General features: G+C 39.9%; 1 protein-coding gene across 12 annotated transcripts in view; it reads left to right on the forward strand.

Moving 5' to 3' along the window:
* The window catches only part of POC1A (POC1 centriolar protein A), a 93,690-nt gene that overhangs the window by 58,821 nt on the left and 21,699 nt on the right, over window positions 1-13,170 (forward strand). For all 12 annotated transcript variants that reach the window (XM_074836366.1, XM_074836367.1, XM_074836365.1 and 9 more), the window contains 2 exons: window positions 493-561; window positions 3,632-3,730. In XM_074836366.1, coding sequence (XP_074692467.1) covers window positions 493-561; window positions 3,632-3,730 — 168 coding nt within the window. The remainder of the gene's footprint in view (window positions 1-492; window positions 562-3,631; window positions 3,731-13,170) is intronic.

The following is a 13,170-nucleotide window of genomic DNA, read 5'->3' on the forward strand; positions in this document are numbered from 1 at the left end:
CTAACAATCTTTCTCAATATGTCTTTTGATGCTGCTTTGTGTGTATCTGTGTTTAAACCTCCTTTTCTGCTTTAAACCTTTCCATCAGGTGACTGAAGGCTTCATTTAACAAAACTCAACAGTTTCACTGCTTTTAATAAATGAACAGGAATTTTAGAAACTTCTCATTCTAAAAGGAAGAGGGAATGATTGAGAGGGAGCAAGGAAAAGCCTGAAGCTGTAAAACTTGGTTTGTTTCTGTCTCTGACTTAATGCCATGGATATTGAAAAGTGGGTGTCTTAAACTGGGGGCAAAAATGTGGGAAACAGTAAGTGCCAGCAAGTTTAGCATGTTAACTGTGGCCCACTTACCTCACAGAGCTTTTTTAATTTTGCCTTTAGATTGCTGATGTCAAATGAGAAATACCTTGTGAAGCTGTAATGAACGGAGCTTTATAACACTTCATTTTCTTTCATATTTTTTTTAAACCTATCTTTTAAATCTGTTTACAGGGGCCAGCTACCTGTGTAGCATTTTCAAGAGCTGGAGACTTATTTGCATCTGGAGGGTCTGATGAACAGGTAATCTGACTAGCTTAATTTGATAGTTTTGTGTCTGGTTACTGTTTTCTTGACATCTTAACTGCTTTCAAAGAGAAAATAAATAATAAAAATAGTGAGAGAAAGTGAACATAGACTTTTTTTACTGAGGAAGCACTTCAGCTGGATTGTCTGGGAATGGGTATGTACAACAGAGGAAATATTACCCTAGGTATGGCCCTTGTAAGTTTTGAGGCATGTGCTGCTGGGAAATGTTAGATGGGTGTACAGATGGCTGTGTCGAGATACCTTGAATATCACAGGCTGTGCTGATGGATTGTCTCCTGATCTGCCACTGGCTAGTTCTGAGACACAAGTGTAAGGACAAGACAAGCAGGCAGGGATGCTTCCCCTGAATACTCTTCCAGGCTCCACTGGTCTATAGTGCTCTATATGTCATATTCCTTAAAGCTCTCCTCCTCCCCACAGATCTGTCCTCTCAGTCTTACCTGAGATGCTGTGGCTAAGCCATCTCCAGAGACTGAGACCAGATGGTTCTGAGTCTGACTGGACCTGGATATAGGCTGCAGGCCTCTTTATTGATGGGAGCCTGGTGCAAAGCTGTGCTAGTGCTGCAGTTGCACAGCTTTTTGGGTCAGAGTTGGACTTTTCTCTGCTGACCTTGATATGTACACTGAGATTGAGAGCCTGGGTGCTTTGTGTTGCTGGTAAACGGTTTTTGTGGATGAAGCAGTTGAGGCAGGAGGGGAGATCTCTTCCTTTTTACTTTTGGTTCTGAGTTATAATCCAGATTCGCATTTCTTTTAAAGCTGCTGGGTTTTGTTTTCTGTTGTCAGTGGGGGAAAGCAAAAATGTACCCAGTATGTCTGGACCATGCTGAAATGACTTGCTGGGTTCTCTAAACAATGTACGCTTTCAGTTGTATACTGCTGAGGAGGAAACCAGTCCTAGGGTTGTAGCTCATGACAGTTTCATAAGCTGCTGCATTTTAACTCTATTTTATAGATTTGCTGAGATAGGTGGCACAGCTTGTCATCCTATTTCTTTAAGACCACTTTTTATTTAAGGCTTTAAACAAACTGTTTTGAAGAGATGTATCCAGTTTTTTGTCTTATAAATTTATATTGAGGTCACTAGATTAAGATTTGCTCTTGAAATGTTTATCTAACACAAGAAATAAATACGCCTTTTTGCTGTTGTTTCTTTGTTTATCTCTTTCTTAAAAGACCTGATGTAGCTTGAAGTTGTAAACACATAGCAATTCATTGTTACTTATTTTCAATAGAAGACTTCAGAAGTTTTATTTGTCTACTATTTCTAGGCATAGCCAAGAAGCTGACTTTTTATTTGTTTCATTTTTAGCTCAAGAGGATGTATTAGCCTACATACTCTGTTGTGTAAAATAGATTCCTTCAAAAGGCTTTTTGTTTTATCAGCTCCCTCTGTCTTTCCTATAGTTGGGTTTTCTATAAACAAGGTAATGCTCATTGCAAAGTATCACCTGGTATTGTTAAACTGAAACTGGATGGCAGTGCCTCCCCTGAAAGGTGCTTTGTAAAGGCATATTCATGGTGTGGGGTCATAACTGACTTCTTCGGCAGCCCTTTCTGTTGTAACTCAAGGCTGTGTGTTTCTGAACGTATGTATTGGCAAGGGTGGCTGTTGGCTTTCCTGTTCTTAGCTCCCATGGAGGAACTGCCTCTCTTAGATTTGTATCTGAAAATTCAGGCAGTGTTTCCTTTTGTGCATGGAGAAAGAACTTTAACATACAATATTTCTATGTATTAAAAACAGCATTAGTCTTAAATTGCCAGTTGTGTATATACAAGAAGCTTTCTCAGTGGAATGGACCTCACTGAATACTACCTTGCTGAATCCAAGGGAAATATGAGAAATAATGATCAAGAACTTATCTACAGGTCAAAACGAATATTTTCTTGTGTATGGTAATTTAGACATGTAGCCTGTCTAAAAAAACCCATACTTAATTACTGAACTGCAAACAGGCCTGTTGTATGAGCCTGCTGGAATCAGGAGGTGCCGTTTGCACCCTGTGTTGCAAATATACGCTGGTTCTAACATAGTGTGAGTTGCCCCACTGAAGGTGTGGATGGACTTCAACCCACAGTAGTGGTCTGAGTAAGTATCCATTTTTCCGTCATCAGTCTTCACTGAGCTGTGTTGCATTGCTCTTAATCCCCAGGTTAGACTAGGTGGCAATGTCCATCTTTGCTGTAATAGCCCCTTTGCTAGCTGTGAAGAGACAATCTATACAATAAAAGCACGTTACTTTTTTCTGTTTCACAATGGAATGGCCTTGTTGGTTAACTATGCAACTAAAGAATAAAAATGCTTTTATTTCACACAAATCAGGAATGGAAACTTGTAAGTGAGGAATAAACACTGGTATTTCTGATAACCAAGATGAGCTGCCTGGGTTCATAGGTGTCTTTCAGACTTCTCAAATAGTTGATTGATGGCTCTTAAACCTTTTTAGACTTTTAGAGCCACTACTAAGAATTTTATTCCATAGATTTGCTCTTGATATGTTGAAGTTGTTTATGTGTTAGAGGCCTCCCTTCTCTTCTGAAATAAATAGTGCATTATGGAAGGAAGATGCCTATAAGTGGATTTTAAGTGATATTTGGCTGACAAACTAGCTCAAGGTTTCTAATGCTAGTCTCAAAGTACTAATCCTGTTTTTTCCTGTGAATGAATCTCATGATAAACCAGTGACCAGTTGTTTGGGGTGTGGCTGGTAAGTGCCATAATGCTGAGCATGGTGTATTAATATATTTGTCATTTTAATTGTGTATTCTGCATGTTGCTTTGAAGTTCACTAGGTAACTCTGGTTTCCCGATGTTCCTGACCCAAAGAATGTTGGAAGAGATCACTTGCCCATTGAGAACTCAGTTATGCTATGTCTGTATTCAGCAGCATATTTACAAATAACATCCTTAATTTAATCAATGGCAAAGCTTTTGTAGGTAAACTTTGTGTGCATCTGCTGACTCTTCTCTGATGCATTGACAAAACTGACCTTTAAGCAGATGTAGATGGAAAATTTTAATAGGGGGCTTTCTTCTGCAGGTGATGGTGTGGAAGACTAACTTCGATGCAGCAGATTATGGTGATGTACTGAAAACACAGAAGTCTGTCACTAGTGTGGATGGGACCCATCACACTCTGGTAGGTCAGCATACAGCAGTCGTGTGGAGTTCCTTTTCTGGACACTTTCTGCAACTAGAAAGCATGTGACTTTTAGGCAGTTGAACTATAGAGCCATCTTTCCTTGGTATTTATTTGAGCTGCAAGATGTCTGTTTTTAACCAATCTGGTATGGTTTGTTTTGTTTAACTGTACTTGCTTTATAAGAAAATGATGTATAATGATTTTTAAAGGGAAATAAATAAATTTAGTGCATGTATATATGTATTTTTTTATTAACAGCCTGTGTTTAAGAATGTGTGGTAGGCTTTGATGATAGTCCACCAAAAAAAGCACAGACTGAGTAACAGCTGAAGTCAGTTTTGCTAGCTGATATGAATCCTTTAGGCTGGTGTCAGTCCTGAAAATAGATATTGTTCGTGATACTTTTCACCAACAGTCAGCAAAGACAAAAGAAATCTCTGGGCATAGACTTCACACATAAAAAATAGGTGACGTATTGTACTGGAGCTTCTTTCCTGAATACTTGGAGACATTAGTTCCTATCTGTTCCCTGAACCTTGTGTTGAGACATCAGAGTTCTGACTGTATCTAATGGCTAAATCCACCGAGTAATGTAGTATGATGCACTGATCTGAATGTAGTACTGATGTTGGATGTCATGGCTGTTACAAGAGTAACCCTTTAAAGTTACTGCCCATACGAGTTACAATTTTTGCATGTGATGATGCTTCACTTCAACTTCTGTATTTTGTCTTGTCAATCTTTTGATATTTTTGATACATTTGAGTATACCTAGAGGATTCTGAAATATGTTATTACTATGGCTGGTTTTTGATACATTTTGTTCAACATGAGCTGTAAGCTAAAAAGCAGTGTGTGAACTGAGGGGTTTATGCATATGTGGCACTGCTTCAGTTGAAAGGTAAGCTTCTAGCCAACATCTGTTGCTCTGTGGCAGTGTCTTTAATTTTTTCAATGTAGATCTTTACTGAGCTACTAAACTTATATTCTTTCTTAAACATAGCAGCGTTTTTATTTAATATGACTTCAGTCCATTGCTGGGGGTGTTGAAATCACTGTCATATGTTGTGATGGACAAGATTTGAGTCTGCAGCTCTAAACATGATGCCTTACTATGTGGAGTGCCCTGTAAAGAAAGCAAACCAGAGGATGTTAGTGCTAGGTGGGTAGGAGAGGATAGTAGGAAGCAATCACAGAAGGAAGGAGGAGGTGAAAGTGTTCATTGATCCTTGACTAGCTTTGGCTAAAACTGACTTCTTCCTTTTCCTCCTTTCCTGTGATCTAACTCTAAAGTTATGCAGGCTATGAAACTAGCAGTCCAATAACCTCTTTGTTTATTAGCCTATTGAACTGCACTAACTTTGAACTATTATCTGCTTTAATTTAAGATATTTTGTAGTATAATTCTGGGCTGAAATACAGCAGAGACAAAGAAAGCCTGTATGGGAGGAATTACCCTTTTCAGTTTGTAACATTCCAAGGAATGGCTTAAATAGTGTAGACAAGGTGTCTGCTAATGGGAGATTATGGTAAGTTGAACCCTACCTGTACTGCTTTTATTACCAGAGCATATTACCCAGTAGTAATTTAAGGAAAGGAAGGAAATGCCTGAGCTCTTCTAAAACTTAGTTCTTCATTATAGAACCTTTTAAGATGTGCATTGAAGGTAGCTGTTCAAGCATTTTGTTCAGCAATGACTAACCACCCTGAACATCTGTCCCTCCAACAAAACTATTCCCCTGTGGAAAAGGGTTTATCTGGCAAAACCTCTAATAGATGCTGCTGGGACCAACTGTTGTGCTACTGACAGGCAAATCCATGTCATGTGGTGGTGGCTGACAAGGGTTTGCTCGGCTCATGCTCTGAGCCTATGGGAAACAGGGCACTGCATATTCTTTGAGTTGTAATATGTTGGTTTGGACCAGGTGCTGTGTTTTTAGAGGGCAAAGTGAATCCATGCTGAGTCATGCAGAAGAGACATACTTTTGTTTGGAGACCTAAATTACTTGAAAAGAGTACTTTGAACTGCCACCCAAATGCAACCTCTTGCTTGGGCATGCAGCATGGGAGCAGCTGATCCCAGCAGTACTACCTGAATATAAAAAGCGTTGCAAAGTTGCTGTGTTATATCAAACTGAGTGATAGTCGGTGGGATTCTTCCTTCCTATTTACTCCTTGGGCAAAGGTTTTTTATCTTTTGATCTGAATAGCACAAATAATGCTTCCCCTAGATCTGCCAAATTTAGCTCTGAACATTAATATAGACTTGTAAATTAAGCTTTTGACTGCCTTCAACAGTAAAATTATCCCTGGTTAAAAAGCAGGAGCATGAAGGTGGTTGCAATGGAGAGCTTGGGTGCCAGCTGGCGCAGCTAAGACCGAAGTTGTCTGAGTCAACTAAGTCTGTTGATGCAGTTCAACATGGTTTCTTTTATGCAGTTAAGAACACTGTTTTGCCTTGGAAGTGTGATGTAGCTCTGTCCTGCTGTAAAGGAGTGGAGTTTCAATTTGTCTCATGTCACACAGTCTGATTGTTAATACCAAAGCCATTATATTCTAAATTTTTTGGGGGGGTATCAGTTGCATTGTGGCTGCCTGTTACAAGAACAATCACGTAGCATGCTTGAACCTATACCTGGTCTCTACAGGTTGCTCACTATATGAGAATGGAAATGCGAAATATGACTAGTACTCAATATTGTTGTTTATGAAGTTATTAGGAATGCAATGCTTTAATGCTAAGGCAGTTATAATTGCTGAAGGTAGAAGGGGAATAATAAACAATGTAGTCTGAGAGCTTGTTTTGAATACCATAGGCTAAGTTTAAATTTAGATTTTACATGAAACGTTCTTTGCTGTTAAAAAGAAGCTGATATCTCTGAAAAGGGCTTGGCTTGCTACTTTAAGTATAACCTGAGCATGGAAGTCTGGGCTTCATAATAACTTGTCCATTCATGGCAGTCTACTCTCAGGCTCTTTAAGAGTACTGACTGCTACAGCTTACTGCAAGACTTAAATTTCACTATATATTGAGTTCCTTCTTGTTTTGAGCAAAGTGTTTGCTTTTTAATAATGAAATACTTATTTTGGTGGATTTTGTGTAGTTGAGATCAGTTTTTTTTTTTCCATCAAAATCAGACTTGAAACTGTCACCCGTGGCTCTTAATTTCATGCCAAGGTCACCTTTTCCTTCAGTGAAAAGTGAAGCTGCTTCATCTTTCTCTACTGCAGTGTTAGTGTGTCAGGATTCTGCTGCTTGAATAATACTGAGATTTTGTGGTCATTCTGGGATGTAACTACATTTAAAACAGGCATGTGGGTTTTCACTTGGTTTTGGTACTCCTAAAACACTCGAACACTATTCTTGACACATCCTGAATGTGTTTTCACCCTTTACTTAGAATATTTTTCCAAGGAGAGCTTGTGCTTTCATGTGTAGCTGTATCATTTTTCTTAAGCATTGTGAAAGCACAAATACTGATCAAAACAGTGGCTGCGTAAAAATGCTCAGTTTAGTATCTGGTTTCTCCTGGGGAGAGTCAGACTAACAGAAAAACTGAACACAGACATTAAAACTAGTTTGTCATCAAGATGAATAGGAAGAAAAAAGAATCTTAAATAATCTGTGGGATAAGAGGCATGAAACATTGTCAAGCTTGGTGAGCTTGAAAACAAACTTGATCTAAAACAATTTTCACTTCCGTAGGCAGAGGGAGACTGGAGCCTTTAGAAGATGCTGGTTTCTCAGGCAGTTGGTTAAAGTTCATTATGAATCAGGGTATTGGGTTTGTTTGCAACAATAGGCATGAACTTCAAAGTTACTCTGCCCACCTGCTTGTGTTTTCTGTAAATATATGAGGCTTGGGAGATGCAGCTTGCTTTGAAAGTAAAATTGCTCTGTGCCAGGACTAATGCAAATGAAAGAGAAGCTCATGATGAACAGGAATTGCAGTCATGACTATGGCGTAAAAGCACAGACACCAAAGTGTGATAAAGAAAACGCTAAAGCTGTCAGAAGTAAATTATAAATATCTGTTAACGTAGATGTGAGACTTCAAACATTAGATCAGAATTGCAGTAGCTCTGAAATAAATGCTTACTCTTATAAGCTAACAATTGTTGCTGTTGTGTTGCATAATTGCCTTGAAAACCGAAGTTAAGGGCAAGCACTTGTGATGCATGCTGTACAAGCTGATGGGAAGAAATGAAGTCTTACAGTCCTGTGTCTTGATCCTATAAGCATTTGTGTTTGCTTTGATCTAGAATCTTAAGGGGTAAGAATAAATTCATGGCTTTAAGCTGCGATATTGAGTGGTGAGGACCTAAAGGAAAGTCGGCATAGGAGGAATGGATTTTGCATGTGATCTCATAAACGTGGGTTCTTATGCTTGTCCTGGGGTCAGTAACTGTAGGCATAGGGTCTCTCTGAAGTTGTGTAGGATCAGATCAAAGGACATGCTCATGGATCTGGTATGTTGTGAAAACATTCATCATACAATTTGCTCTTTCCAGAGAGGGATGATAATGTGTTTTATTTGGGGGATTTGGCGATTTTATTTTTTTTCCAAATACAAGGAAAACTTCGTGCATGCAGTTAGAGCTGACGTGAGTATACAAGAACACTTGTTTCACTATGTGACAGATCTGCTGCTATTGTTAACTAATTCCGAGACGACTATGTATGGTCAAGTGTTACGAGCAAATGCTGAACAGTTGATGTCACACGGAAAGTGCTTGGGTGTTTATCTAAACTTGTACACTGAAAGTTATGAATAAAAGCACTGTAGTATAAGCTAAGTTGGTAAACAGTTTTTCAGGCAATATTATGGAAAATAGGAAATATTCATTGATACAGAGATTTTTTTACTCATAAACCTTCTTTAGGCATGTTGTAACTTTTTGTGCAAAATACTACTTTGCAAAGGAGGAGGCTGATGAGGAGACTTTAGTCTAAGCCTCATAGCTTTCTAAAGAAAAATACTTTAAAACTTGTTTGTGTTGTAGTACCTTAGAGGCAAAACTGTCTTGAACAGGGGGACTGGGAGCTTTAGATGTCCAAAAGGCAGTGAAATGCACAGTCTGCAAGGGTTGCCTGTAGTCTGTTTATCTCAAACTAAAGGTATCCCAGTGAGAGAGGTAATAGGTACAGCAGAACATAGGCTTACAGGTGATGGGGAGATGTTTCTCTTGCCAGTTCAGGTGTGAATTCTGCAACCATATAGCTTAAATATATGCACCTTAGTTTTCAGCTCATGGTAGGACTCTGAGAGACCTGCTCGTGTGAGTGGATGTGGAGCCAGACTCAAAAGCAGGTAATTCCATGGTAGGGCAATTGGGGAGACATGGGCAGAGGTGCAGAGTTGTCCTCTGTCACTCTTTTGGCAAGCTGTCTTTCTGCTCCTTTGAAATTCAAGAGTACAAATGTTTTAAATATCTTTAGCTCCTTTGAAGTTAAATGGTACTCAGTTGCCGACCTACCAAAATTAAAAGCTAATGGCATAGCAGACTTTACAAAGTGAAGCTTGGGAAGAGCAGTGCTTCAGCAGGAAGGACTTTTAAACAAGTAGCCTGTGACTCTTCAGATGCATCTTTTGGTTAAGAGAGGCATTTAGGCCTCTCTACACTGCTGGGTTTAAAATTTTCTCCAGGCATTGGACTATGCTTATTTCTTCAATGGCAATTTTTCCAAAATAGTTCTGTTGAATAGGATTGGAGACTAATTCCAAAAAACATGATCTGATCATAAAGTTGTCTGAGGCCTATAACTGAATGTCCAAAGCTGACTCCACCTCTCTCCTTTGCTGGTTCTGTTTTGTTTGGTGACCTTGGGTGCCTCCTGTGCTCAGCCCGTGGTCTCAGTGCTGACTGCAGCAGTTCATTCTGTCAGCCACTCGATCCTTGTGTAAATAAATTCCTCCTGAGTTACTCATAGGCCAGATGTGCCTTTTCTTTTTTTTGACCTTTTGGCTTCCAAATTGGTGACTATCTCTAATTTTGGCGTCCGTTAATACTTATGAATATTTTTGTACATTTTTTCTTTTTTTACTTGGTGTGAAATCCCCTCCTGGGAAGAAGTTTCGTTGCATAGAGCTGTAACTCTTCGCAATTGGATGTGAATGTGTGTTGTCATTTGCACCTCCTCCACCCCCTTCTATTTATTTATTTTTAAGTGTTGTAAGGGAGGAATCCTGTATTCAACAGCAGGGGATCCAACCTCCAGCCTTCAGGATAAATGTGGTCTGCAAAATGATTCTTTTTCCTGATCTGCTTGTCACCTTGTTTTCCTGAGGATGTGTTCCCACTCCAGGAAGCTTTAGTCTGGTATATGATTGTCTTCCTCTTGGAATAGGTAGGTAGATTATTTACTTAAAAGAGCAACAGTGTGATGAATGTTCAAGATGTTTCCACTGCTCTCTGCTCTGCTTGGCTGTCCAAGCAGGAGCTTCATAGGGATGGTATGGGCAGGAGTCTTACTGTGACTGATCACAGGATGCTCAGGAGTTCTTCCCCACATCCTTCACAAGCAGTGGTTGGGCAGCAATGGGTAACCACCTGCAACCTTCACTCTCCTTTCATTGAAGGAAGCCTGTTTGTATAAGCCTATAGCAACATGTGACCTTGTAATTTTTTTGCAAGGAGACAAAGCTCCAACAGAAACAGAGGAAAGGTCTTCTCCTTTCCTCTCCCTCCTTTGTGGTGTGGACAAAACGGGGTCTCTGCTTTGGCCTGGTCAAGTGTTATGAGGCTATGCTTGTAAACCTCGTGAGAACTGGAAGGATGTAATTTTCTTTCATTGCACATGTCCTTTTAGCAAGAACAGCTAGCAGTTCTTTCTGTGCAAGGAGTGTGCTCCTGTGGTGTCTTCCACTCATCTTGCTGGAAAGCAGAGATTTAGAGGGGGATGAACTCTGACCCCCAAGAGGTACCAGACACTTAGTTGACCAAGGCAGCTGTCACACTGAGCAAGCCTGGCTAGTTGAGAATGTTTGCTTGATCTCTTCCTGCCTGGTTCAGCATCCTCAGACTCTGGGAAAACTATCATTCTTTCCATTATGGTAGCATGGTCAGTAGGAACTATGGCTAACATGGACCAGAAAGAGCACACTGCCCATTCGTTTATAAACACACGTTCTTGTTAACAAGAGATAGAACCTTGGTCTTGTGTGTTTACAGGCCTATCTGAACTCCTTCACCCAGGTACAGATAACCTGGTTCCAGCACAGAACCTCAGGCAGGAAGACATCAGTGTTGTGTCATCTGTTTTGTGGGTAGCCCCCAAGGGGATAACCCCTTGGTTTCCCTGTTGAAAAGGATGGATTCAGCTGAGCTCTAGTCTGACTCTAACTCACTGGAGAATAAAGTCTAGCAACAGTGCCAGGTTTCTTCATACCAGGAAGCTCGAGTTTATCTGAGCAGAACTGGATAGCTGTATCAGTTGACTGTGTGCTTTGTGGAGCCTTGCTGCAGATCTCACTGATTTTCTGCATCTTAATTTGACTGTGAGGCTGCATCAGAGCAAAATAAATGGTTTTCCCTCACTCAACCAAATGAGTTTCTACCTTGCAAGCAGCTAACAGTGGACCTTCTTTCTGGAAGGTGTTCCAGGAAGCCTCTGTTAATGGCTAGCCCTCTAATACTCCTCCTTCAGCTTTTTTCTGTTGTTGCTGTGTGAAACTGAGTTTTTCACAGGCTAATGGGTTTTGTCCCTATGTTGTTGCTCTTTCCCGTGAAACTTTCATGTTTGCTTTTCTCTTGATCTGGTCAGTGTAAGGGGAGAAGGGTGTGCATGACAAATGAAAACTTACGTCTTCTATGATTTTGTGTGTTAACATTTTTTACACAGTGTTGCAGGCTGTTTATCAGATCAGATCGTGGTGAGGACCTGAGAGAGAGGAAAAGGCAGGGTGTAGGCACCCTTAGCTTGGCTTTCCAAGAGGCTGACTGCAGCAACCTGCAACAGCTTTGCCTGTTAGTGGGTGGGAGCAGCAGTGTTGCTACAACTGTTTTCCCTTGTGCTCTGGTTTGACAAGATTTTTTGCAGAAATAAGAGGATCAGCTTTTAATTTCTGTCATCTTACAGCAAATAGATTTATTCTTTAAGGCTCTGGAACAATAAGGCAAGTCCTGATAAGTCATCATTGGTCAGAATAAAAATTGCCTTTTAAGTTCAGCATCTCAGGCAAATTAATGTGAATTCACCCACTTAGGTTGCTGCTGTATGTGGCTTGTTTTAATGCTTGAGTTACAATTCAAAGAGAAGAGACAGAGGCAAGATTTGTTCTTTCTCCAAGCTGCTATTCTGTCAGCTTTGAGATGGATGAAGATAGCTCAAGCTTTAAAAGTTTCTAAAATCTCTAACTTTTCTGCTAAAATCCAAACTTCAAGCAAGAGTAATAACAAATGGGCATGTTATGTGTGTGTGTCTGCATATGTTTACATATGTGTATATATACACAACATGCATCATTTATACATAAGTAACATACATATCACGTGCATGCCTATGTATGTTACGCAGCATATACATACCTATTTCATTAAGAAGAGGCAAATGATTCTGATGAAGAAAATGAGCTGGAAGCCGTTGTTCACACTTCAGGGTATCACTGTGTGTGTTTTGTTTCTTGCCCTGGAGACTGTTGCTTTTGGTGTAAAAGAACCCATAGCTGGATAACCCAGGGCTGAGCATAAACACTTTGTTTCAGTGTTTGGCTGATTTTTGTTGGGAGCTTTTCCCAAGAGCAATCTTAAATGGGGCCAGGGAGCAGTAGTTCAATTCTTGGTGAAATTTCTTACCAGTGTTTTTCTTACTTATCTCTTTGTTCGTATTAGTGGCTTGTTTCCACATGGAACTGTTCCTCTGAAATTTTTGGTGCTGTGATTCTCCAGGAGCAGTGTTAGAATAGCCTGTTGAGCATCACCTGTGCAACAGAGTTTAATTATTCCATACTAAATTCCAGGAGATGCCTTCATATGTCCTAAGAAAACACCAGGACTGATGGGGGGGGGGGGGGGGGGGTGGTTAAGGGAGGTAAAACACTTAAGCAAAGCAGGAAAAGACAAATCTAAAATGTTGAATGCTACCCTTAGCTTTTCCTTCTTAATAAATACAGACCTGCTTTACTTTTGGAACAGCTGGTAGTCATTAAGTTTTACCTGTCCATGCACTCTTTCACCAGGTTTTCAATGTCTGTCATTACCGTTTCCCACTTTCACTCATCACAGAAATGCCATTTGTGCTTTTGGAAATGTAATGTGTACAAAACTTTCCTGTTCATTGATGTTTGTAGAGGGCTTTTTAGCTATTTAAAATGTAACTCAAATTGGGAAGGAGTTGACTATTGAAGATTAGTTCCTATTTTATTGTTTTTCTTGAGTAAGGCTGTGAATTAATGTAGTATTGCATTAATTACTAGTCATTTGGAAACCCTAGCTTT

Source organism: Strix aluco, chromosome 11, assembly GCF_031877795.1.
Source record: "Strix aluco isolate bStrAlu1 chromosome 11, bStrAlu1.hap1, whole genome shotgun sequence".
Taxonomy (NCBI): domain Eukaryota; kingdom Metazoa; phylum Chordata; class Aves; order Strigiformes; family Strigidae; genus Strix; species Strix aluco.